The sequence below is a fragment of the Schistocerca americana genome, chromosome 1, assembly GCF_021461395.2.
Source record: "Schistocerca americana isolate TAMUIC-IGC-003095 chromosome 1, iqSchAmer2.1, whole genome shotgun sequence".
NCBI classification, from domain to species: Eukaryota; Metazoa; Arthropoda; class Insecta; order Orthoptera; family Acrididae; genus Schistocerca; species Schistocerca americana.
Window position 1 is genome coordinate 786,581,261 of NC_060119.1, and position 27,635 is coordinate 786,608,895.

General features: G+C 36.7%; 1 protein-coding gene across 2 annotated transcripts in view; it reads right to left on the reverse strand.

The window, feature by feature from the left end:
• Positions 1-356: 356 nt before the first annotated feature.
• The window catches only part of LOC124612382 (mitochondrial coenzyme A transporter SLC25A42), a 238,953-nt gene continuing 211,674 nt past the window's right edge, over positions 357-27,635 (reverse strand). The window contains exons 7-10 of one of the 2 annotated variants that reach the window (XR_006979540.1): positions 17,442-17,619; positions 8,679-8,846; positions 1,457-1,550; positions 357-898 (exon numbers count right to left, since the gene is read on the reverse strand). Coding sequence is in view for 1 of the 2 variants with exons in the window: in XM_047140560.1 (XP_046996516.1) it covers positions 8,705-8,846; positions 17,442-17,619 (320 nt within the window). In the remaining variant the exon portion in view is untranslated. The remainder of the gene's footprint in view (positions 899-1,456; positions 1,551-8,678; positions 8,847-17,441; positions 17,620-27,635) is intronic. The other variant, XM_047140560.1, reaches the window with a different exon arrangement.

The following is a 27,635-nucleotide window of genomic DNA, read 5'->3' on the forward strand; positions in this document are numbered from 1 at the left end:
TATATAGAGAAGGTACTACCAATTTTGAACTGTTTCACAGTAACACACAAGTCAAGGTAAGACTTTTCTTCTGAATGACAAGCTGCTCCTTGTGAAAGGTTACAAATTTAACTGTGTAAGTGACCATGAATATAGAACTTTCATCCCTTCCATGCTCAATTTTTCAATCAGACTTTTCCTATTTCTCCATATTACGCATTTTTTAATAAGAAGTAATCGGTAAAAAAATTATGGCCAACAACAGATCTTAAGACTTTCATTTAAAGTGGCTATGTTCATCTTTGTTTTAACAGCTTTCAAGCAAAATTTTCCTTTTTATATGGGAATTTGATGGCATCCAGAATAAACAACACTACTGACAAGTTACATACACAACTTTGTGGGATCTTTTTTCTGCATTAGACATTCAGTTTAATTGACATTTTAACAGTAGACTTTTATAAAAATCAACAAAATTAATATACAAAATACTATAACAATAATATACATTTGGTTTGTTTCAGGCACTGACACATACAATTTCCTTCACCTTCACAGCAAGTTGATAGAAATACTTTGGGACAATGGAAACTGTCACTTTCAATTACTTTTATGTTTTAGTTTGATTATATTCCCATGAATGATACTGTAAGCACGATTTCAGAGCATGTTAGTTCCACGGCTATTAACATTTCTGAAACTCCCAGCATTTTCTCCCTTCATAATTTATCTTATAATGGCACAACTCTCAAGACTAGTGTGCTTGTGTTTTGTGACCTTTGTATGCAGCAATAAAAAATTGTCAGAAGCATATCAAACATTTTCATGCACAGTTTTAGTCTGTTATGAACCAGCATAGAGCAATATTTGCTATCTATGTGTTTTCAGCTGTAAAAATATTCAGGCCTCAACACAGCATCTGAAAGAAGAGGATAAGACGTGTCAAATCAACAGTAAGTTAATTATTTTTATATATTTTTTGCAGTGGTTGCACTCAAAAACAGGAATTCGTGAGATATAAAAAACAAAAAGTTTATACCTATATTTATATTACTTCCTTTATTGTGGTACTGACAATTATGTTGCAGTCTACTTTATTTAATTAACATAAGCAAATTTTCATGCTGTGAATCATTTAAAATCTCTTCACCATAGGAAATCACTAGTAACAGGGGCCACTTTCCTCTGACAATTTACACAATCATGTATCTCAACTCCTCACACTTAATTCACATTCCCATAAAGTTTATCAAAATGTATACTGTATACTGATGATCTTTAATTACGTAAAATGTTGAATACTAAATTTTGGAATAGATTATGTACTGCCTCTCAGATAAATCATCAGAATTTACATGTATAATCCAATTCTGTATAAAAAATGCAGTTCATATAAAAATTACAACTAATCCCTTTCACATGCATTATACCTTGTCTTTCTGGTCACCTGCATTAGTAGAATAAGAATAACAAATACCTTAACACAGGGATCAGCAATGTACTGCATGTAGGTCACATATTCCCCCACAAGGTGTTTACGGATGGCCTGCCAATCAGTTTACTTATACACACTAAAACAGGTAATAAACAACTTCTGAGACTATAGAGTCTTATAAATTATGTAAATGAAAGTATTAAAATCTTAACAGAAAGCTAAAATAATTAGAGCACCGGGAACAGAGACACATGCAATGGATTGTCAATGGAAACACATTACTTTCAAACATGTACGTATTTCATTGTAAATATGTAAATAATTAAAGAGTAAAGGAGACCATTCATTCTATAACAGAACCATTGATTCATTGACAGACACACAAAAAGAGAGAAATTGCTAACTTATGGAATAAAAGCTCAGCGAATGATTATTTCTGAAAGTTAGGAAGTTTTCTCTCTCTTTTGTGTGTGCCTGTGACAACTCAATAACTCTGCTACTTGGTAAGTGTTCCTCACTCATGAATTATTTGCATATTGGCACAACTTTCCTTATTAGTTCACTGGATAAAGGTCATTTTATGAGCAAGTTTAAGGAAAAAATAACAAGTCATTAAATATTAAAAAATTATTTTTCCTGATGTTCCCCTACAATAGATTATTTCAATTGTAATGTGAAATATTAACTTCCAGGGCTTCTTTATATATTTATTATTATATATCTCCAGTTTGTATTATCAGTATTGTAGCTTCATTCATGGAGGACAATTCTCATCGTTTAACAGAAAGCAGAAATGACAAATGAGAAAAGAAATCTATCTGTTTTGAACATTCTGTTAATTTATTCAGTTGTTCTAAAAAAAAAAAAAAAAAAAAAAAAAAAAAAAGCCTCGCCCTTCTTTACGCAAAATTTTACTTCATGACTCCATCTTCAAATCTTTCAAACGGTAAACTTGACACTGAGCCATGATTAGAACAGTTTCAACCAAGGAGGTACTAGTTCAGTGAATCACTACTGCCTTGCCTTTACACAAATTTTAGAACATCTTACATCCAGAATAGCTTTCAGGAACTGTCAGTGCTATACTGACTTATCCATTGCCAAATCACAGGCACTTAAGTCCTTCCAGTGTAGTGGCATCAGCATTATTCTAGTAAGGGAAAGTCTTCACCTCTCCACCAGTTCTCTCAGAATTCTTAATCTCATGAGTGAATTTTGAATATAGCACCAGTAATAGGATATAGTAAGCCATCTAGAAGGCAATGCTTTCAAAATATAACACACATTATTGTATACAAAACTTTTCATACTATGACAAGAGCTCCAAGATAAGGACAGGAAATCAGCTTTTGTGACATAAATTATGGCAGTGTGTGATATCATTGCAATGTTGCACAATTCCCAGTAATTTTATACTTCATCTGTCCCCTGTTCTTACTTTTTTTGTTTAGGAACCCTAATATATACTGTGAAATATGTTATAGTCAACTATGTGTTTCCTACTGCCTTGTGCCACTGCTGAGCTTGGAACAAACTCAAGGGGATTTACACTCTTACAACAATGCCCAGGTGGACAGTGCAGCCCATTGTACTTCGAGCATGGGTGAGTTAAAGCCCAGGTAAAGTGCTCACCAGTGATGTAGTAGGGTGCAGCAGTTGGTATTCAAACACCCCGACTAGAAGCAGATACCAATACCTTGTCACATATCGCCACTCTATAGCGGACATTTCTCCCAGCTTTCTCTGTTCCTGTAACATGAATCTGGTATCCCAAGCCACTAGAGTACGCCATTCTATCACCACAATATTACCAATACTAATGTATCAACAACAATGACAATAATTTTGTTTCATTTACAAATTTGTTTTGACAGTAACACTTAGAAGTAAATGTTTTCTCATCAGCCCAGTTGCATTTTATATTTCTGTCAAACAATGGAAAATCCGGGATGGAATGTAACAATACAAGAGAAGGAAAGTTGCTACTCACCATATAGCAGAGATGCTGAGCTGTGATAGGCACAATAAAAAGATTCACACAATCATAGCTTTCGGTCATTAAGGCCTTTGTCAGCAGTAGACACACACACACACACACACACACACACACACACACACACACACACACACACACACCTGCAGTCTCAGAGAGCTGAAACTACACTGCGAGCAGCAGCACCAGTGCATGATGGGAGTGGCAACTGGGTGGAGGGTAAGCAGGAGGCTGGGGCAAGAGGGGGAGGGATAGTACGGTGGGAGTGGCGGACAGTGTAGTGTTGCAGTTTAGATGGAGAGTAGGAGAGAAGATGTGGAGGGAGGAGGGGGTAAGTAGTGGAAAGGAGAGAAATAAAAATAAAAAAAATTAAAAGACTGGAATGGGAACAGGGAGGGGGCTGGATGGGTGAGGACGGTGACTAACAACGGTTGAGGCCAGGAGGGTTACGGGAATGCAGGATGTATTGCAGGGAAAGTTCCCACCTGCGCAATTCAGTAAAGCTGGTGTTGGTGGGAAGGATCCATATGGCACAGGCTGTGAAGCAGACACTGAGATGAGGGGTATCAAGTTTGGCAGTGTGTTCAGCCACAGGGTGGTCCACTTGTTTTTTGGCCACAGTTTGTCAGTGGCCATTCATGCAGACAGACAGCTTGTTGGTTGTCATGCCTACATAGAATGCAGCACAGTGGTTGATAACATGGCTAGTTTCACAGGTAGCCCCGCCTTTGATGTGATAGGTAATGTTAGTGACCGGACTGGAGTAGGTGGTGGTAGGAGGATGTATGGGACAGGTCTTGCACCTAGGTCAATTACAGGAGTACGAGCCACGAGGTAAGGGATTGGAGCAGGGGTTGTGTAAGGATGGACGAGTATATTGAGTAGATTCGGTGGACGGCGGAATATCACGGTAGGAGGGGTGGGAAGGATAGTGGGTAGGACATTTCATATTTCAGGGCATGATGAGAGGTAATCGAAACACAGGCGGAGAATGTAATTCAGTTGCTCCAGTCCCAGATGGTACTGAGTTACGAGGGTAATGCTCCTCTCTGGCCGGAGTGGGACATTGGGAGGTGGTGGGAGACTGGAAAGATAAGGCACGGGGGATTTGTTTTTGTACAAGGATGGGAGGATAATTACGGTCAGTGAAGGCTTCAGTGAGACTTGCAGTATATTTTAAGAGGGACTGCTCGTCACTGCAGATGCAATGGCGATGGGTGGCTAGGGTGTACGGAAGGGATTTCTTGGTATGAAACAGGTGGCAGCTGTTGAAGTGGAGGTATTGTGGAGGTATTGCTGGTGGTTAGTAGGTTTGATATGGACGGTGGTACTGATGTAGCCATCTCTGAGGCAGAGGTTAACATCTAAGAAGGTGGCTTGTTGGGTTGAGTAGGACCAAATGAAGCAAATGGGGGAGATGTTGTTGAGGTTCTGGAGGAATGTGAATAAGGTGTCCTCACCTTCAATCCAGATAGCAAAGATGTCATCAATGAGTCTGAACCAGGTGAGGGGTTTAGGATTCTGGGTTTTAGGAAGGATTCCTCTAGATGGTCCATGAATATGTTAGCATAGGATGGTGCCATGCAGGTGCCCATAGCCGTGCCGCGGATTTGTTTGTAGGTAATGCCTTCAAAGGAGAAGTAATTGTGGGTGAGGATATAGTTGGTCATGGAAACTAGGAAGGAGGTGGTTGGTTTGGAATCCATAGGGCATCTGGAAAGGTAGTGTTCGATAGCAGTAAGGCCATGGGCATTAGGAATGTTAGTGTACAGGGAGGTGGCATCAATAGTGACGAGCAGGGCACCGTGTGATAAAGGGAGAGGAACTGTGGAGAGTCGGTCAAGGAAATGATTGGTATCTTTAACATAGGAGGATAGGTTCCGGGTAATAGGTTGAAGGTCTTGGTCTATGGGAGCAGAGATTCTCTCAGTGGGGGCACAGTAACCGGCCACAATGGGGCGTCCTGGGTGATTGGGTTTATGGACTTTAGGAAGCATGTAGAAGGTGGGAGTGTGGGGAGGGGTAGGCGTAAGTAGAGAGATGGACTCTGGGGAGAGGTTCTGGGATGGGCCTAAGGATTTGAGTAGTGACTGGAGATCCTGCTGGATTGCTGGAATGGGATCACTGTGGCATGGTTTGTAGGTGGAAGTATCTGACAGCTGATGGAGTCCTTCTGCCACGTAATCCTTGCGGTTCAAAACTGTGGTGTTGGAGCCTTTGTCTGCAGGTAGGATTATAAGATTGGGATCAGTTTTTACATGGTGGACTGTGGTTCTTTCTGCGGATGTAAGGTTAGTTATATCACTTATATTTCTGTCAGTTGTAGATAGAACTTAAATTTAATGCTAACATTGTAACATGTGTAAAAGTGGCTAGAATACTGCAACTGTTGGTGCTACTGCAGCTATGATGATTACTTTTATCACTTATATGAAAATTATTTCTAAGAACCTTGTGTACATATGTAGTGATGTCTCAGGGTGATTCAGTGTTTTGTTTCTTGATAGCACAGTTTTGCATGCATTGCTGTAGCACATAGGTACATTCTGGACAATGACTACTAGCTTCTCACATAGTTTCTGGGTTGTGGAGTGCGAATGAAAATGAATAGTGTAAATAATTTACAAGGTACAAACTTTTCCCACATTTCTGAAGAGGACAAGCTTGCTGTAAAGTGACTAGGATAAATATTGTGAAAAATATTAGTATAGGACAGAAAATTGACAGTTTAAGAGAGCACTTAAAGCAAATATTTATATAAAAATAGTGATTCGTTATGTGGCTATGAAGTTAAAAACTCCTTATTCTGTTTCCCATGCCTCTTGCCTTATGGGGAACTCTTGTGAACAAAAGTGAGAGTTATGGACCAAAATCATCTGAATACTGAGGTGAAGAATCATGAATATTCAGCTGTTCACCTGAAAAATTATTTAGGGCTGGCACTTTTTGGAACTGTCATTGTATCAGAACAACTGGATAATGTGTATAGAAGAATAATTGCAGAGAAACTGAATTGTCATCAAACCCTGGAGTTTTCAGAGAACAGCACATTTTAGCACTAAAATGGATGCAGTATAAAGACCATTTGGATAAGGCATCTGTTTTCAAAGGAGCATCCGAAACAATTCAGAATGAACTTTTGCAAATTATGTTGGAGGAATACCAAGAAGAAATTTCACCACAAAGAATGGAATCAGAATTTTTAGGCATTATAGCAGACCAGTCTAGTGGTACATCAAGTGTGTTTCAGATGGTTGTTGTATACCATTACATATTAAGATATAAACCAATAGAACTGTTCTGGAGTTTCCTATCTTCTTCCAGACATGATACACAGACGTTGGCTGTGAGTTTGTTAGAAGAATTAGACAAGCAAAAAGTAAATAAGACTCCCAAAAAAATTATTGCACAGACCTGCGATGAGGTACCTGTTGTGGCTGGTTCCTCTGGTGGTGTACAAGCTACTGTGGACAAAAATTTATTCTAATGCAAAATATGTACTTTGCTACATCCATCAAGTTAATCTTATAATGATCAAGATGGCACCAATCAATTGCAATATGACAATTCTTTTGAGTTTGAAGGGAATATGTGAATTCTTCTCAAAAAGCCAAGTGCAGTACCAACCCTTGATGAGGCAGTGGAAAACTATTTGCTTCGATCTTCCCTACTAGGTGGAATTTTCAGTCTCAGTTCATAACTACAATTCATGGCTACAAAAGACATTACTGAATCTATGAATCACATACTGGAAGGTGACTCTGTAATGAGTGAAAGTACAATCTGTCAGGCTCTTGGTCATAAAAAAAGTTCTTTCCAGTTGCAGCATTAATTATTGGTTGTAATTCTTTGGGAAGTGTTAGCATTAGTCAAAGTTCTGTTTGGTCAGCTACATTATGGAGACATTAATGTGTACTCTGATCATTGGGCTATTTCAACATTTGAAATAAATTTTATCAAGTTCCAAGAAGAAACTGACATAGCCAGTGGTATTTAATCTACTGAGTCCTCAATGAAGGCCGTACAGGGTAAAAAAAGAGCTCAATGAAGGAAAGGAAGTTGGACAAGACTTAATAGAAAACAGAAGCAAAGAAGGTGTGTGATGTGATGATTTCTGAGGGTAAATGATTGTTTTAGTTCCTCAGTTCCTCTTGTAGCTTCATCTTTGTTTTTTCCAGGAAAGTTCCCCTTGCACAGTGCTAACATGTCAGTTTTCTGATGACACTTTAAAGAAAGTCTGTTCAGTGTATGCATTTTTGGATAAGCTGAAAGTACATCATGAATGATCTTCTATTTACCTAACACAAGAATTTAGGCCATTGCTTAGTGCTGTAAGCTTAGCAGAGTTTATAATAACTAAAAGCCTATGCGAGACCTTCACTGGGTGCTCTAAACTGCTGAAACTAATTCTCACAATTCCCACAATATTGGTCAAAGCAGAAAGCTGCTTTTCAACTTTGAAAAGAATAAAAATCATTCTTACACAGCTCTACAAGCCAGGGAAGATTGCTGACTTTGGCAGTGCTTTCCACTGAAAGTTATCTCGTGATGGAGATCACATATTTCAATCAGTGGGAGACTGACAAGTTTGCATCAATAAAAACAGGAGGGCAAATTTTCAATAAAAGTGATATAAGAATAAATGCACTTATAATGTACAATTTGTCTCATATTTCCGGCCTTTTAAATGACAAATATGTTTCAGTTCTATTAGGAATGTAGCTCATTTTGTAACAATAATAAATCTGGAATGATATTTCCCACAGACGTCTCTCTGTCATAGATATGTCACTACCTTGTAACAGGATCATACATTGGATCTAAAAAACTGAATTTTGTGACCTTCACACACACCATGGTTTCTGAGTGTGTGTGTACATCATAGTATATGTTGGGTAGCCGGGCACCAAGATAAAGAATGTTCTCCCTTTTACGAGTATCATATAAAAATGCAACATTGAAATTTTGGTGCAATGCCCAACTTAGGATACTCCTAGCCAGCACTTTCATCCATATAGTTTCCAATCCCTATATTTTGTCTAAGAAATAGATGAGTTTTTAAAAATTGTCCCTCAGTTTTGAACAGTAAGATCCACCAGTCAACCTTATAACTGCATGTCTCTCCCCCCCCCCCTCCCCCTCCCCCTCCCTCCCTTCCTTACGTAATTTAAACCAGCAAAAAGACTCATTTAATTCTATTTCATTTGTGTTGATTGTAGTATTACAGTCAACAAAGTTGTCATATATTACAACTTTAATTTTTATGCTTACCTGCTTGTCATCCAAGTTTTAATGTTTCATCTATGTCTAATTAGCAATAATTGCTTCAGAAAATCCTTTGCTGAATCGTAGGTAGCAAAACTTATTCCTACGGCAACAGGTCCTTTGATCCAGTTCATACTTAGCCCCTTGAAAAAACCCTGGCGTATTCCCTCTTCCCTGTAAAATAATGGAAACAATATTCACTTGAAAAATTAAGGTAATGTTTGCAGAATTATTTGTGATCTATGCTACAATAGATAAAGAAAAGATCTGGTCAGGGCTGACCAATGGAATCATAAAGAAGGAAACTGAAAGACCGGTTTTTGCTGCACATGAACAAGCCATGTGAACTAATCCAACACAATCAGATCTGGGAAACCAGAAAAAGACTTAGAGTGGAGACTCTGCAAATAAGCTGATGAAACAACTGATCGTATCTTGAGTTGTTGCAAAAAAAGACCACTTAGACTAATTACAAGCACCAGCAAAATTATGTAGCATGAATGATCCACTGGAAATTATGTGATAATATCCATCTGGTGGTGACAAGGAACACGTCAGACCACAAACCAGAAGCTGTGATAAACAAACATGTTAAATTATTGTGGAACTTCCAACTTCCGACATATTAAATGCTGGAATGCCCTAAATTCTGGAACACAATACTCCAGACATCACAACTGTGGAAAAAGAGAAAGTGTGGATCACAGATATTGCTATCGCAGGTTATGGCATAATTGATGAGGGGGAGGGGGGGGGGGGGGGGGACCACCTGCAAACTTGCCATATATGAGAAACTGAAATACATCAACTCAGGTGTAAACCAGTGGAAGTGGTTCCAGTGGTTCTTGGCACACAGGGAGCACTACCACAAGATCTTCATGGGCACTTTAAAACCGCTGACATTGATAAAATATCTGTGTACCATTTACAAAAATCACTTTATTGGGAACTCCATGACTTGTCCGCCAATGCAGTTCTAGCCACTTGGGAAGTGGCAGACTAGTGATAGAACTCTTAGTGAACTCATTTGCTGCATTAACTGTTCTGTTTCAAAGCTTGAAATTTCATGACAACATGACTAAACAATACCGAAGATAGTCTCTGATATGGGTCTCATATTCATGAACTTTCCCATACAAGAACATTTATGACACACACAATGCAATTTAAGAAAGAAAGCACTAGTATTTTTTTCCAAGGTATAAACTATAAACAGAAAAATTGTAACTAAGCCTTAAATAAAGCATTTTGGATTAAATTGACAAGGACACATCAAATTTATAAGTTCTGTTGTCAGTTCTGTAGGTACAGAATTAAAGAGGCAATGTAGCTAACAGAAAATGTAGATAATGCACTGGTAGGGTAAGAGTTCTAGTGGAATTCTCTGTTTCAGAATACTATTTTTCATTATACATCAGGGACCAAGGCTTTATGACAAAATACATGCTAGTCTGAACATATCCAGCAGAACTGCATTTAAGTGCAGGCTACCTAGTTTTTGTGCATAAAACTGTCTAAGTTGCTTAATATAAGTTTATATTTTTATTTATAACAATATATTTTTATTTATAACATCATTTTGGCTACTGCTGTCATCAAACCAGAACTTATAATTCATAAAACAATGTTCAGCGACACTGTTAGTTTTTAACTGATACTGACACTGAACCTTGTTTTACAAGTTCAAAGTTTGATGACAGCAGTAGCCAAAATCATGTTTTAATGTATTAAAATGATCTAGATGGTTTTATTCACAAAATATTCCCAGTGATCTTACACCCATAACTGAATTTACGTTGCAGCTTAAGGGGCTGCACAACAAATTATAAAAGAAGTCTGTTTTAATACTGTAGTTCAAGTCCACTTCATAATCACAAAAGACATTGATGTAATTATTTTTTGTATTATTTTGTTTGTTGTGAGAAACAAACTTTCAAGTCAACACAGGACATCACATAAAACATTTGCTGAAGGGTATATATTTAGGCCAACTCCAACTATACATAGCAAAAACAAAATGAAAAATTTATCTTATTGCTGAATGTCATGTCAGCAACTGCACAACATTTTCCTTAAATAAAGATGGATCAAAATCTTCACCACTACAGAGTCTGCAGCTGCGATGAAATTTTGTAAATGATTTTGTGACACTTTTAGCTGACTTTTCTTTATTTGAAATGTTAGGTGAAAGCATCACCAAATCATTCAAAAAATATAATAAAATTATCTAAATTTGTCAAAAATTTCTCAAGCAATTTGCATTGTCAGTATGATTTTATTTTATTTTTGTCATCTTTTGTAGTGTAATTAATTGTGCTTAATACACAATGCAGTGCTAACTTTGGACAATTGGTGAAGCAAGGAAAAAGCTAACATTTTAATGCTGGCCCTCTTTGATAAACTTTTGCACTGCCACTGATTACAAATTATCTAACAACTAAAACAAAAATGAACATTATCCTCATTAAAAATCTATCCTACTTTCTGATTAGCCAGCTTATTATTTGCCATTCTCATTATACCATATATTACTGCTGTGATGCATACAGCCCTTGGTATATTGAACTATGAACTTTACCTTTTCAGAATACTTTAAGGAAGTACATAAACATGTTCATCACACCTTTCCATTTCAGGTATGGAAAATTATATTCGAGAGATAAGATTAGATTAGTACTTGTTCCATACATCATGAATAGTCAGACTTTTGATGCTATTAGTTACGTGACCAAAGACTTTTGTGGCAGCATAATTTACCCCCTTCTGACCTAAAGTTAGATTTAACCTTGAGTAGTGAAGATCATCCTTTCTCCAAGTGTTCTACCCATCTACACTTCTATTACTTTTGAATTCGTTTGGATTGTCAATAACAAATTTCATAGGAGAATATACATATTGTGAGGCTACAGTGAAGACCTCTAGCTCTTTAAACAAGTGTTTGCAGGATGATCTTGGATGAGCTCCAGCAATTACTCTGATTACACGCTTTTGTGCAATGAACACTCTTTTACTCAATGATGAGTTATCCCAGAATATGATGCTATACGAAAGTATAGAATGAAAATAAATGTGGTAAACTAATTTACTCAGATGTATATTGCCAAAATTTGCAAGACCCTAATAGCATAAGTAGCTGAACTCAAATGTTTCAGCAGATCTTCAGTGTGTTTTTTTCCAGTTCAACCCTTCATCAACGCATACACCAAGAAATTTGGAATATTCTACCGTAGCTACTGATTTCTGATTGAAGTCTATATTTATTAATGGTGTCATTCCATTTACTGTGTGGAACTGTATATACTGTGTTCTGTCAAAGTTTAATGAGAGCCCATTTGCAGAGAACCACTTAATGACTTCCTGAAAAACATCATTTACAATTTCATCACTTAATTCTTGTCTGTTGGGTGTGATAGCTACACTTGTGTCATCGGCAAAAAGTAGCAGCTTTGCATCTTCGTGAATACAGAATGGCAAGTCATTAATATATATTAAGAACAGCAGAGGACTCAAGACCGAACCTTGCGGCACCCCATTCTTGATTGTTCCCAGTTTGAGAAATCACCAGTTTTTTGCATATTATGTGAACTGCTTATTTCAACTTTCTGCACTCTTCCAGTTAGGTATGATTTAAATCATTTGAGCACTGTCTCAGTCATACCACAGTACTTGAGCTTATCTAGAAGTATTCCATGATTTACACAATCAAAAGCCTTTGATAGATCACAAAAAATCCCAACGGGTGACTTCCAGTTACTCAGAGCATTTAATATTTCATTAGTGAAAGTATATATTGCATTTTACGTCAAAAAACATTCCTGGAAACCAAACTGACATTTTGTTAAAACTTTATTTTTGCAAAGGTGTGAAGCTACTCTACAATACATTACTTTTTCAAGAATTTTGGATACGGCAGTCCGAAGAGAGATTGGACGGTAGCTGTTGACATCAGACGTATCCCTTTTTTTATGCAGTGGTTTAATAATGGCATATTTCAGTCTATCTGGGAAAATACCCTGCTTCAGAGAGCTATTACATATGTGGGTAAGAATCCCACTTGTCTCTTGGGAACAAGCTTTTATTATCCTGCTGGAAATGCCATCAATTCCATATGAGCTTTTATTCTTGAGAGAGTTTATTATCTTCCTAGTTTCAGAAGGCGAGGTGGGTGGAATTTCAATTGTATCAAATGGTGTGGGTAAGGCCTCTTCCATTAACTGCCTTGCTTCTTCTAATGAACATTTAGATCCTATTTTCTCTACAACATTTAAAAAATGATTACTCAAAATGTTTTCGACTTCCGGCTTCTTGTTTGTCAAGTTTCCATTGGCTTTGATGGTAATGCCGTCATCCTGTACTCTTGGTTGCCCTGTCTCCCTTGTAATAATATTCCAAATTGTTTTGATTTTGTTATCAGAGGTATTAATCTCAGATATGATGCACATGCTTCTGGACTTCTTAATAACTTTTCTTAATGTAGCACAGTAGTTTTTATAATATTTGGCTGTTTCTGGGTCATTACTCTTTCTTGTTGTTAGACACAGTTCCCTTTTGTGGTTACAAGATTTTTTATTCCTTTAGTAAGCCAAGGATTTTTGCATGGTTCCTTATAATTAGATTTAACTATTTTCTGGGGGAAACACTTCTCAAATTCTCTTACAAGTGTATCATGAAATACATTATATTTTAAATTAGCATCGGGTTCCTTATACACCTCATTCCAGTCTAACTGCTGAAGATTTTCTCTGAAATTTTTAATTGTTGAGTCATTAATTGAACACACAACTCTGGAGGGTAGTTATGAATTACTGGATGGAGCTATGTCATATACTGTAAATAGCTGAGCACCATGATCAGAAAGGCCATTCTCAACAGGACAAGAATTTAAGTTTTTAAACTTATCTTGGTCTATTAAGGTGTTATCTATCAATGTGCTGCTGTCCTTTACTACCCGAGTAAGAAAATTAATGATAGATGTCAAATTGAAAGAACCAAACAAGCCTTCCAGGTCATTCTTCCCATTACACTCTTTCAGTGAATCAACAGTGAAGTCCCCACAAATAATACTTTGCTTTCCCCTATCTGACAATAGCACAACAAGGCATCCAAGTTTTCCAGGAATAAATGAAAGTTTCCTGAGGGGGACCTATATACTGTTACAATTATAAAAGAGCCCTCCTTCAGTTTAAGTTCACAGGCACATGCTTCTATTTGTTGCTCTAGACAAAACTTTTTTGTATCCAAGCTTTTTACACAGTGATACATTTTGACATATATGGCAACTACTCCTCTCACCTTATTCTCTCTACACATATGTGCAACTAGTTTATAACCACTGATATTTACCTTTTCCATATCAGACACAATGTGATGCTCAGACAGGCATAGTATATCTACTGCATAATCAGATTCAATGTCATCCAAACAAACCAGGAGCTCATCTACTTTATTCTTCAATCCCGGAATATTTTGGTGAAAAATGGTAACATTATTTTTTACTTTACTTTTGTGAGAATCTACTTTCTTCTTTAATCCACCAATATTTTGGTAAAATATGGGAACATTCTTATTTACTTTCCTGTTGTGAGAACCTTGTAAGTTTTGGACCTCTTTAGCACCTACCTGCCTGAACTTCTCATTGGACACTGATATGAGTCTAAAAAGAGGTACATCCATGAGTACTAATGTCCCCTCCTATGGATTTCACTAGCAACCCTACCAGTTTATCCTTCCCTTTCCTATTGAGGTGTAGGCCATGCCTTGTGAAATCCCCCCTATAAATAGCCTCGACAGGAACCAATCCAATGTCTGGCAGAGTGGCCACCCTACACAACTGATCCAGCTCCATATTTACCCTCCTGACAGAGCGGTTCAACTGGGGCTGATCATGCCGCACGAAAGCAGGCACCAGCCCAACATCGGTATGGGTCGTTGCAGAGGCTATTTTCACCAGGTCACACTCAATACTGTAACCCTGATCCCTATCAATGCTGTTTCCCACTCCACCCACTATCATCACATGATCCTGCTTTGAGAAACCCTTGCACAAGGAACCTATATCCTCTACCACCTGGCTAAGACATGCACTTGCCTTTGCCTTGAAAAAGTTTATGATCTGGTACCTCTCACCTAATTTTTCCTGCAAAATCTGGCCCACACTTCTTCCATGGCTGCTACTTAGCAACATAAATTTCCTCTTACTTTCTACTTTTTTTTAAACAGTTGGTTTCCTAGTGAGATTCTGTTGCATCTACTTCTACTGGAGCCTCTTCCTTACTTAACTGTGGTAGCAAGGCAAATCTATTGGTTGTGCCAATTGGGAAACTGTCAGACACTGTCCTCTTTCTGCGGCCTCTGTTCCCAGCTACCACTTCCCACCACTGTTTATCCTCCTCCCCCCTTACCCTCTTCAGTTTCTCCCTTGCTCTGTCCAAATCAGCCTGAAGGGCTCTAATTTTCTCCTCCTGTTCAGCTATAATCCTATCTCTTGAGCAAACCCTGCAAGAGAATGGAAGAGTCTCGTTTGCTTCCCCAGTTCCCACGCCGCTACAATTTCCCCAATGAAACCACCTGTCACAACAGCAGCACAAAACCCCTGAACTAACTTTCCTACTGCAGCTTACACACTTAGTATCCATGGTAGTTTGGAAATTAGTTAAGAGATTTACTAAGTGATAATGATAATACATTAAATACAGATGCAAAAGGACATTAAATATGTTTTGGAAACTAATATGCAAGTAAACTATTACCAAATGCACTTAAATTTGTGGTATAATGCTAAATATGCACGATCAAAAATTAGGCATAAACAGCTGAATGTAACCAAAATGAACTTTTTGTGATTACAGGAAGAATACGCAAATAAAAGAAAAACCTTTAATGGAAAGCTCGAAGAGCATACTAATGAACGTATTTAATTAGTTAATCTATACCAAATGCACTTAAGATTGCGGTATAACACTAATTATGCACACTCGGAAAGTAAGGCAAAGTCACGAAATATAAACAGAACTAACTTTTCATGATTACTGCAACACTACGCAAATAAAAGAAAAACTTTTAATGGTGAGCTTGAACAGTACACTAGAGAACATATTTAATTAGTTAAAAGTGCTCAACTACAATTAACTACAACCTAAATTACTTATCTATCATGACAGCTCTGTCTCCATGCGTGAGGCCTTGTGCAGGGCTACCAACACCAATGAGACAGCAGTCATGTGTGTGTGTGAGTTGCATTTGTGTGAGTGTGTATGTGTGTGTGTGTTTGTCATCTAATGATGTACAACCTCCTATATGCTCTGGCACGCCAGAGTTTTGCCCTTACAGTTCAGTATGACTGCCTGACAAGACTACTCGCATTTTGCCAACGGCAAATCAAAATTACCATCTCTTAACTCGTGGATATTTTGGGGTTTAATGATATACACCAATGATTTAACATGCTGCAAAGAAAAAAAATTGCAAAGGGCTAAGTCACATGATCATGATGGTCATTGTTGGTCAGTATTATGCAAGAAGAGGCGATTCTGAAACTGCCATGGAGTAACTTAATCATTTTGGCACCATCTTGCAGAAACCGTAACTATTGAACATCAATTCCATTAAAACGAGGCCATTAATTTCTTATCACATGATATTTGTTTCCATTAACTGCTACAGCTTGTCCTGCTTCATGTGGAGGGGGGGAGGGGGGGGGGGAGAATTGGGCTGACGATGCTGTCCACTGAAAAGCCACAGCAAGCTGTGACTCACTGTGGATGCATGCCCTCTCTTGAACCACAAAAAGATTCTCTGACCTCAGATACTGCACTGCTGTTTATTCATAAATCAATTTAAGTGGAAGTGCACCTTGTGACTAAAGATTATGTTCCTCACAAAGTCATTTCCTGAGAAACCATTCAACAAAATATCTCCTCCTCATTTTCAGCAGTTGTGTAAACTGGATTCTGTATGGGTGGTAATGTGAGATCATACCAGAGAATTCATCATACTGAAGAAAATTCTCTCCCAGATTCTTGGGAATTGGGAAGAACTGACTTCACTGGACTAACAGCCACATTGTCACAAGCTTTGACAACGTTTCACACAAATCTGCCAGAATGAATGTGCCCAGAACTCAATGTTCACTGTTGAAGTGGTTTCATTGTCTCACATTTGCTGCATAACTTTCTCGGTTCTGATAAAATGTTTTCACTATTAGTGCACAGTAGTGAATTTCTCCTTAGTTTGACACACAATGAAGAAATACAAGAAATTCAGACTAAAGTAACAATTGGAATGTTTATGGAAATTGAAATGATACACAAATCACGGTCAAGAGACAAACAAAAGTATACTACGCGATTCAAAATCAGCTTGCATTTTGAAGAATGCAAATCTTGTTTCAAATTAAAAATTTCCATTTTGATTGCTGCTATGTATTCAAAGCGGACTAAAATATTGTTCATGTAATACTTTAAAAGCAATCAACTGCTGTTATGCAGATGTTCAATTGCTAAAACAGATATTGCAGGCAAAATTAAACTTAATATTGAAGAAGTAATTCATCAATGTCAGGTTAAACAAACAAACAAACAAACAAACAAAGAGCCACAAAACTGATTAAAATTACAGATTAACAGCATCTTTTTACCTGAAATATATTTTCAAGTAGTTTTAAGATGTGAGATACTATGAAAACTTCTGGCAATAAGACAGCCAACAAAAATATTCAGCAATGAATTACATTTGATTAAGTAAAATTAATAAAAACAGTTCTTTTGTCACCTGTATATTTTTTGGAGTGTTCCCAAAATTGTTTGATACTGAGTATTAGTTAATGAAGACGTCTGCATTCTTCTCCGAACAATGTCGAGTGGATATGACGACGACTGACCCAGCATTCCAGCAACTGCACCAAACAACAAGCTTGCTATGGCATTAGGACTGGAGCTGCCTGTATACTCTGAAATATAAAAATTACTGTACATATGATTTTTACTAACTATGTGACAACAACATACATCTTAGATAAAGCACTACTACTACTACTACCACCACCACCACCACCACCACCACCACCATTATTATGCGGACCTTGATCAAGCGTGACTTCCTTTTAACTGAACGGTCTATGTTACATTGCACTTAGGAACTTTCAGGTAATTGAACATGTATCAATAATTACAGATTTCTGTAGTTGTATATATAAGTTTGGATGTAGCTATATTGCGTTGACGTACTGGTGGATATTGTGTGGTATGACTCCTGTAGTTGATAGTATAATTGGTATAATGTCAACTTTATCCTGATGCCACATGTCCTTGACCTCCTCAGCCAGTTGGATGTATTTTTCAATTTTTTTCTCCTGTTTTCTTCTGTATATTTGTTGTACTGGGTAAGGATATTTCGATTAGTTGTGTTAATTTCTTCTTTTTATTGGTGAGTATGATGTCAGGTTTGTTATGTGGTGTTGGTTTATCTGTTATAATGGTTCTGTTCCAGTATAATTTGTATTCATCATTCTCCAGTACATTTTGTGGTGCATACTTGTATGTGGGAACTTCTTGTTTTATTAGTTTATGTTGTATCGCAAGTAGTTGATGTATTATTTTTGCTACATTGTCATGTTTTCTGGGGTATTCTGTATTTGCTAGTTTTGTACATCCGCTTGTGATGTAATCTTTAATAATATGCTTGCTGTAATATCTGGTGTTTATTGTTTGATCCTGTATTGCAATCATGAATCCTTCCATCTCACTGTATATATTGCCTTTTCTTAGCCATGTGTTGGATGCGTCTTGATCGCTGTGTGGCTGTGTTAGATGATATGGGTGCTTGCCATGTAGTGCTTTCTTTTTCCAATTTACTTTCTCCGTATCTGTTGATGTTATGTGATCTAGAGGGTTGTAGAAGTGGTTATGAAATTGCAGTGGTGTAGCCGCTGTATTTATATGAGTGATTGCTTTGTGTATTTTGCTAGTTTCTGCTCGTTCTAGAAAGAATTTTCTTGAATTGTCTACCTGTCCATAATGTAGGTTTTTTATGTCGATAAATCCCCTTCCTCCTTCCTTTCTGCTTAATGTGAATCTTTCTGTTGCTGAATGTATGTGATGTATTCTATATTTGTGGCATTGTGATCGTATAAGTGTATTGAGTGCTTCTAGGTCTGTGTTACTCCATTTCACTACTCCAAATGAGTAGGTCAATATTGGTATAGCATAAGTATTTATAGCTTTTGTCTTGTTTCTTGCCGTCAATTCTGTTTTCAGTATTTTTGTTAGTCTTTGTCTATATTTTTCTTTTAGTTCTTCTTTAATATTTGTATTATCTATTCCTATTTTTTGTCTGTATCCTAGATATTTATATGCATCTGTTTTTTCCATCGCTTCTATGCAGTCGCTGTGGTTATACAATATGTAATCTTCTTGTTTAGTGTGTTTTCCCTTGACTATGCTATTTTTTCTTACATTTGTCTGTTCCAAAAGCCATATTTATATCATTGCTGAATACTTCTGTTATCTGTAGTAATTGGTTGAGTTGTTGATTTGTTGCTGCCAGTAGTTTTAGATCATCCATGTATAGCAAATGTGTGATTTTGTGTGGGTATGTTCCAGTAATATTATATCCATAATTTGTATTGTTTAGCATGTTGGATAGGGGGTTCAGAGCAAGACAGAACCAGAAAGGACTTAATGAGTCTCCTTGGTATATTCCACACTTAATCTGTATTGGCTGTGATGTGATATTATTTGAATTTGTTTGGATATTAAGTGTGGTTTTCCAATTTTTCATTACTATGTTTAGGAACTGTATCAATTTAGGATCTACTTTGTATATTTCCAATATCTGTAGCAACCATGAGTGGGGTATACTATCAAAAGCTTTTTGGTAATCAATGTATGCTTAGTGTAGCGACCTTTGTTTAGTTTTAGCTTGATATGTCACCTCTGCATCTATTACCAGTTGCTCTTTACATCCTAGTGCTCCTTTGCAACAGCCTTTTTGTTCTTCATTTATAATTTTGTTCTGTGTCGTCTGTGTCATTAATTTCTGTGTAATGACTGAAGTTAATATTTTGTATATTGTTGGTAGGCATGTTATGGGGCGATATTTTGCTGGGTTTGCTGTGTCCGCTTGATCTTTAGGTTTCAGATAAGTTATTCCATGTGTAAGTGTATCAGGGAATGTGTATGGGTCTGCAATGCAACTGTTAAATAATTTAGTTAGATGTGAATGTGTTGAGGTGAACTACTTTAGCCAGAAATTTGCTATTTTATCTTTTCCAGGGGCTTTCCAACTGTGAGTAGAATTAATTGCTTGGGTGACGTCATGTTGCAAAATTATCATTTCAGGCATTTATGGTATCATCTTGTATGTGTCTGTTTCTGCTTGTATCCACCGTGCATGCCTGTTATGTTGTACCGGGTTTGACCATATGTTGCTCCAGAAGTGTTCCATGTCTGTTATGTTTGGTGGATTGTCTATTTTAATGTGTGTGTTATCTATTGTCTGGTAAAATTTCTTTTGGTTTGTGTTGAATGCTTGGTTTTGTTTCCTTCTATTTTCACTTTTTTTGTATCTTTTAAGTCGTTTGGCCAACGCTTGTAATTTCTGCTTCTTTTCATCTAATTGCTCTATCGCTTCTTGTTGTGCGATTTTACCTAACCTTTTTCGTTTTTTTTCTGACATTTCATTTCTTATAAATGGTGTTAGCTGTCCGATGTCTTTTCTCAGTTTTTCTATTCTGATCTGTAGCCTGTGTTGCCATGCTGGTTTTGTGGGTTTCTTCTGTGTGTTGGTTGGTTCTGATCTCTGCCTAGTGTGTATATTTAGTGTAGTGAGTGCTCCTATATAAATCAGTAGTTGTAACTCTTCCATAGTTGTGTTTTCATTTATTTTGTTGTGTATGATTGTGTTGATAGTTTTTATTGTTGTTTCGACTTGTGGGTTATTTGGCGGTCTATGCAAGAATGGTCTAATGTCTGTATTTGTGTCTTTGTACTCTATATATGTCAGCTGAAATTTTTCTTCTATATCTAACATGTGTGTCACTTCGTGTTCTATTTGTGCTTGTTCTGGTGGCTGTCTTAAGATTTCGTTTTGCTCTGATTGTTTAATTGATGCGTGTTGTTCTTTGTTTGTTTGCTCTGGGATGTTTGAGTCCATTACTGTATTTTCTTCTTCTTCTGATTGCACATTATTTTGTTCCAGTATTTGTTGTACTTCTTGTTTGATGTTTTCTAATTCTGACTGGGGTATCCTGTTATTTTTGATTATTACACGGATCTGATCAGCAAGTCGTTCTGTTAAAAATTTTAATTCTGGGTATCTGGTAATAAATGTTGTGTATACTTGTGATCTGTATCCAGTTGTGTTGGTTCCTAGGTTTGTTGCTTGGTAATAACAGAACATGAGGTGTCGATTAACTTCATCTGACCATCTCATCCTCTGTCTTTGTTTTCCTTCTAGGGTGGTTGCAGGAAGCATATCCTGCAAAACACCTCTATTTGGATTTAAATCATTTTCCAGTTGGCTAGCAGTGTCGTTACCATTGTGGGCGGGCATAGGGTTCAAGCGTCGTCCCCGACCATGACGGCGCTTGTCCGAGGCTTCTTTAGTTCTGTCCTGAACCAACTAATCACACTAAAAGGGGGGGGGGGGGGGGTTAGCCCTATTAGTGGTTTGTTCTTTTCGTCGCCTTTTACGACTGGCAGAACATACCGGAGGCCTATTCTTTTCCCGGGCCTCCACGGGGATTATTATTATTATTATTATATTAGTTATATAAATAAGTTAATGTCTTCCCTTGCTTGAAAGAAATTAGTACTAGTGATAATCTCTATCTTAATTTCAATGAAAAATAATGGTTTTTCACCAAAAATACATTTTCCCCTTTCCTTGATGGATTAAAATTTCAAATGGGCTAGCAGGTTATATAAAAGCAATGTATAAGCAAAGATAAAAATCAATTGTGTTGCCTAATTAGATTACTCCAGAACTGCTCTGTATCACTGCACTACCTATAGAATGATAAATGGTCATTGTTAGAGAGAACTGTACTGTTACTCAAGCATTAGTACAGAAATCTACTCAAAATATGGATTTAGTCTATGTTTTCTATTACATAATTGAAATTAACATTAGAATTCATGACTCATTAGTACTAGACCATAACATCTGATTTGTGAAATACTTTCGTCTTTTGCTAATGAATGCTTGTTATAAAACTCTCCCTCTCTTTAATCTTCCCCCCCCACCTTTCCCTCTCAGTGTGGGGAGGTGTTAAGCAGAACACACATTTTGTTCCCTGAAGAGGGATGGGATGATGGGTGGTGGGTGGGGGGACACACTAATGAGGAAGAGTAAATCAGTTTTTTTGTCATGTCAACTTTATGAAATTTCACTTAGAACTTTTTATATGAACACATTGCTTGGCATCAGTTCTTCCCCAAAAATATACAAGTCCATTACAGTTAGAAGTCGCAAAAATGCAAAAAATATTTCAGGTATTACTGGAAGCTTTAGATAGTTCTGTAATACTGATTTAATTAATTTATTCTGAAAGGTCGTTTATTTCAAATGTTATCTCAAATGACACCTGCCGTTTCCCAAACAAGTTATTCACTTCAATCTGCATTTACATCTACACTCTGCAGACCACTGTTAAGCGCACAGCAGAGAGTACATCCCATTGCATTCATTATTAGTTTTTCCCCTTATTCAGTTTATGTATGGAGCGTGGGAACAACGATTTTTTTTTAAATGCCTCCATGCATACTGTAATTAATCTGATTCATCATTTTGATGTATCTTTTTCACTGATACAGACCAATCCCCCCCTCCAGCCCCCCTTTCAGATGAAGTAATTCTGGCATACATATATAAATACACAGGCATCCCTTGCAGAGACTAGAAGTTTACATTCAGCAGTTACTCTGATCACACTCCTCACTATGGAACTTCGTCATGTCCAGGTAGGAAGTATAGTTATGTCTGTGCATGCAATCTTAAGTGAATTCTACTGTTCACTACTACCTGACAAGTAGAGATGATTTCAATCTGTTTTTAAAATTACTGTATTAGGCAGGACACTATTTTTATGGATGTACATTACAGCCCTTTTTATATAATGAAACATTTTCTTCTTACATTTTTTTATCTAAATGGAAAACACATTTTATAAAACTTAGGCATGAGCAACAACCACTATTTACATTTCTGGTATTGCCCAGGTATGTGTTTATCTCCCCCCCCCCCCCCCCCCCCCCCTCAACCACTTGCTCCTTCCCCTCTGCTATATCACCTGCTGCCTCCTATCCCCTTCTCTTTCTATGTTATCGCCCCCACCCCAATAGGATGTTGCTGTTTCTTACCACCCCAATATTTCTTTCCAGATAGCAGGTAATATGTGTACCAAGTTTGGTTGAAATCAATCCAAGGGTTTTGGAGGAGCTTTATACCCATGGTTTTCTACAGCTCAATGCTTATGACGTCTTATCTCCCGAACTGTGTGTCGCACAACGATATTATTTTGCAAGTACATCCAATGGTGTATGTGGATACTGTCTGTGAAATGTGTTGCAAATAGAGTTAGTAGTAAAGACGTAATAAATGAAGAGGTCATGCCTGATGCAGCAGTTTTACTGTATGAACAGAAAAAATGTAAGCGGTATTATTTTTTTTTTTTTTTGTCATTTGTCATTTTACGCTGGGTGTCAAAGAGAGTTAGTTTAAAGGTTTGGAACTGCAACTTGTGCATCTGTAAGTCTGTACTAATATCCATACTCAGATCTCACTGACAGAACTTTCAGAAAATTGTACGAAGTTCAGTTCTATGCAAAGCTGATGGAGAGACTGAAATCTAACATCCAGTCTCTCATACATTCATGCTTTAGGACCATGCTACCAATTGGTTATACCAAATATTCAGAAATAGAGGGCCAACTGAAACTACTTTAGGCAAATGATACACCATGCTCTGATGTTTATACTATTAGACTTGACTTGAATATGTAGTGAATTAAGCCCATTTCCTTGCTCATGTTTATCACAAATCTCTCAAAACAAGAATAAAACAATGCATCCTCTAAACAACAGACATCCATAATGCCAGTCTGTTATAGAATGCCATAGCTTATCCTAGGCTATAACATTCTTTAAGGAAAAAAGCATGTGTGCAGGAACCACTACTCATATGAAATGCAGCTCTTTCTTTACACATGATGTGTTACAAATAATAATTGTAGGTGAAAAGGTAGATTTCATCTTCTCAAATTTCTGAAAAGCGACTGACATCACATCACATTTGTAACTGATAAGCAAGAAGAGAATATATGGGCATCTTTTCACATCTGTTATTGTTTGAAAAATATGTCATATTCGATTGTGAGAGTTTACCAGTAATGAGAACAGTATCTTCTCAAGAAAGTGCCTAAGTAGGGCTATCATTATCAATAAATGTAAATAATTTATCATTTACTGTGAAAGAAGCAGAATTCTGGCTATTGTTGGATCAAAATTAAAATGATGTGTACTTTGAAAATCAGCAAACTTGTGCTATTAACAAGACCTGGGCTTCAGCAATTATCAAGTTTCTCCAATTGCTTCAGCTTCATTGTTGAACATTATATTACCAAAATCAACATCACTAGGTTTTTAAATACTTTTTATTCTGTATTACATATTGATTAAAGTACTTCTTCCGTTTCTGAATGAGGATAAACTGTCAAAGTACAAACGTCTGGTGTGAATAGTGACTACACTAACACAAATTTCATTTTTTTTAAATTATTGACTTGAGCATCCATCAAATACAGTACTCTGAGGTCCTTCCTGTTCTCCATACAGCATTTGTAATGCCATGCAGCATCTACTGTGACATAGGGATGTCTACTGTGAACTCTCATACACTGTCCAAGGAGTAACTCAAACAATTGACCTGTAAATAAAGTCTTTCAGGATTATTTTGGTCCCATTTAATTATTACTATTACTATGACTATAAAAACTATTGGTATACACACTATGACAGCACAGAAAATTTCACAGCTCTAATGTTCATGATAAAATATCTGAATTTAATTCAACTGCATTCTGTGCCCTTATAAGTGTCGGCAAACTGTTCACTGGCAATGATTTCATTTAAAGAAAGAAAAGTAGCTAAGGGACCACAATGAGTTATAGAACAATTTTAAATATAGATGTATTTCAGCTAATGCCTATAAATAACAGAAATAGCATATCACAAGATTAGTGGCATAGCTTTGGAGCATGTGCACATAACTAGACCTAACATTAAAAGCAATATGACATGGAATGAGTGCATGAAATTCCTTGTAGTAAAGAAGGGGAGGATTCTGATAAAATGTACTACATTTGTTAAGCACATTCCAGAAAATATGTTAATGAAGCCTATTCCATAATACTGCTCCAATATTTAGGATAATTATCAAGTGGGCTTGTCAAAAGACGTTGAAGGAGTCGAGAGACTTGCTGATTGGATCATGGAAGGCTGGTATAATAAATGGAAGTTTAAGTGCCAAAGGAAAAAAGGTAATGTTAACACAAAATTATGTTTTGTAAATGTGCAGAACTGTAATTCCAGGAAACATTTGCAACAATTCTGCTGAACAAGATAGAGCACAAAGCTTGAACAGGGGAAGGAAATCAACAAAGCCTTTTCAAAGGAACCGTCCCAGCTTTTGCTGGAGTGATATAGGAAAATCGTGGGAAATCTTTTCTTATTTTGGCCACATAGGGATTTGAACCACCATCCTCCAATATACGAGACCAGTACCCGTGCAACTTCACTAAGGAAAATTCTGCTGTCCCCAGATAGGGGTAGCGAGAATTAGACATGAGAGCCTGTCTTATATGAATGTAAAGAGAGAGCATCATTTCATCACTCAATTTGCAAATGAAATAGGACAAGGAAAGACTACAATGCAAGCAAAAAATATTATCTACCATGCACTGTGCAATGGTTTGCATAATTCATGTGTATAAAGGCAATAAAATGAAAACAAGACAGATGGAAAAATTAAGTTAACTGTTCATTATTTCAAAAGTAATTGCAATAACTGTTAATATAATTATTCATCTAAGACAAGACACTCATTGCCACCATCGAAAAATGTCTGCAGCTGCCTATGGAACCATGAAGCCTGGGAAGCCCTTACACTTCCTCCCTACAGTCCCGATCTCTCTCCATGCAATTTCTACATTTTTGGAGCCCAGAAGAAAGATATTTGTGGCCGTAGAATTGTTTTTGGTGAAGAGGTGCATGTCTTGATAGAATCATGGTTCTGTAAGCAACTGTAAACACTTTTCCATGAAGGCACTGATCTCCTTGTCTCACAGTGGGATAAGTGTGTAAACAGTTATGGCAATTAATTTTGAAATAATGAAAAGTACTTACTTTTTCTATGCATTTCATTTTCATTTGACTGCTGTTACAGGATTGGGTTGAAAATATACAGAAGCTGTAAAATAACAATTAAAGAACCATTTATACTTCAATGTAGACACTATTTTCAGACAATGGCTGGCAGTTCTTACTATTGTTCCACTCTATTTCATTCACATTAAGAACCCACAACAGAGGAAGTAATTTCAGTCGTGGTGTGGATTCAACAAGACTTCTACCTTTTCTCAGCACAGTGTAGTGATTTTCTTCTTGTGATATCACTGTGGGGTCTTAATCCAATTTAGAAGTCTTAAAATTTCTGTTTTTGATAAAAAAATAATTTAAAGTCTCCACTGTTCAAAAACAGTACTGCTTAAGTTTACACACAGCCACTCATTTATGTTTTTAACAGTTTTCCTGCATACTTGCTTAGGAACCTCACTGTGTGTGTGTGTATAAACCACAGTTTTATGTACAAACAACAAAAATCAGCATTTGGTTCCTTGTAAATTTCATCCCATTCTACCTGTTCCTATATATATTTTTCTTAAAACATTTGTTCTTGCACAGAAATTATGAATTAGGCATATTACAATAGTCATATTTTCTGTTTGTATCAAACATTCAACTAACTCAATAATGAAGACATTTAATGATATCCTGTACACACATTTACAAAGTCAATCACTTAGAAATTCAAGTAAGTCATCTGTTCTAGCAGATCATGTGACATTGTTGCAGGTTATTTGCTTGGTGCTCATGCTGCTTCATGTGAGTAAAGCTGGAAAAACATCTCTCTGGGCATCTGAAGATCTAAGCCAACCAGAGGCTGCAAATGTATTTCGGCATAACCTCAACAAGATACTACAGAGAGTGTGTGCTACTGTAGATCATATGCATACCTTCTGTTATGTTGTGGCTATAATGGATTCAACAGACATAAAGAAGTATGGCAATTTTTCAATAATTAGTGAAGTTTACATTTTTAATACCGCACTATTAACACCTCAAACATACTTTACCCCAAAAATTTCATATGATCAAACTAATGTAGAAACTGTAAATATATACATAATACAATTTTTTCCAGGTGCTTGCAAACTACACGTGAAGTATGTAATCAGATCATGCACTCCACCTACTGGGAATGATATCGTCAAGTGTATTCATTACAGAATTCTAAATGTGTTCCTATGTATAATATTACTGAATAAAAATATATTAATAAATGTACTACATTCTGTTTAGCTTATCTAGGTCAGACAACAGCTATCAACATTTTTATTGTTGCTCCTATTTTTACTTATTTACAAAGAAAAGCCTGTTGATTGTTTTTAGTAACTTAATGGTTACATGATGAAGTCTTCATTTCATACTGAAATTTTCTAAACAGAACATATATATTCTAACAAGAAAACGTAACAACCCTATGGGAGATGCATGATGACTGATAGATATAAATTGGAAAACTCTCTTGGCATTTTTCATTGTTTGTTTCTAGACTTCATTAAATAACTTATACAAACACCTAACAGCAGGTAAGGATGATTTCAAATATGTGAAGTCAACATTCAT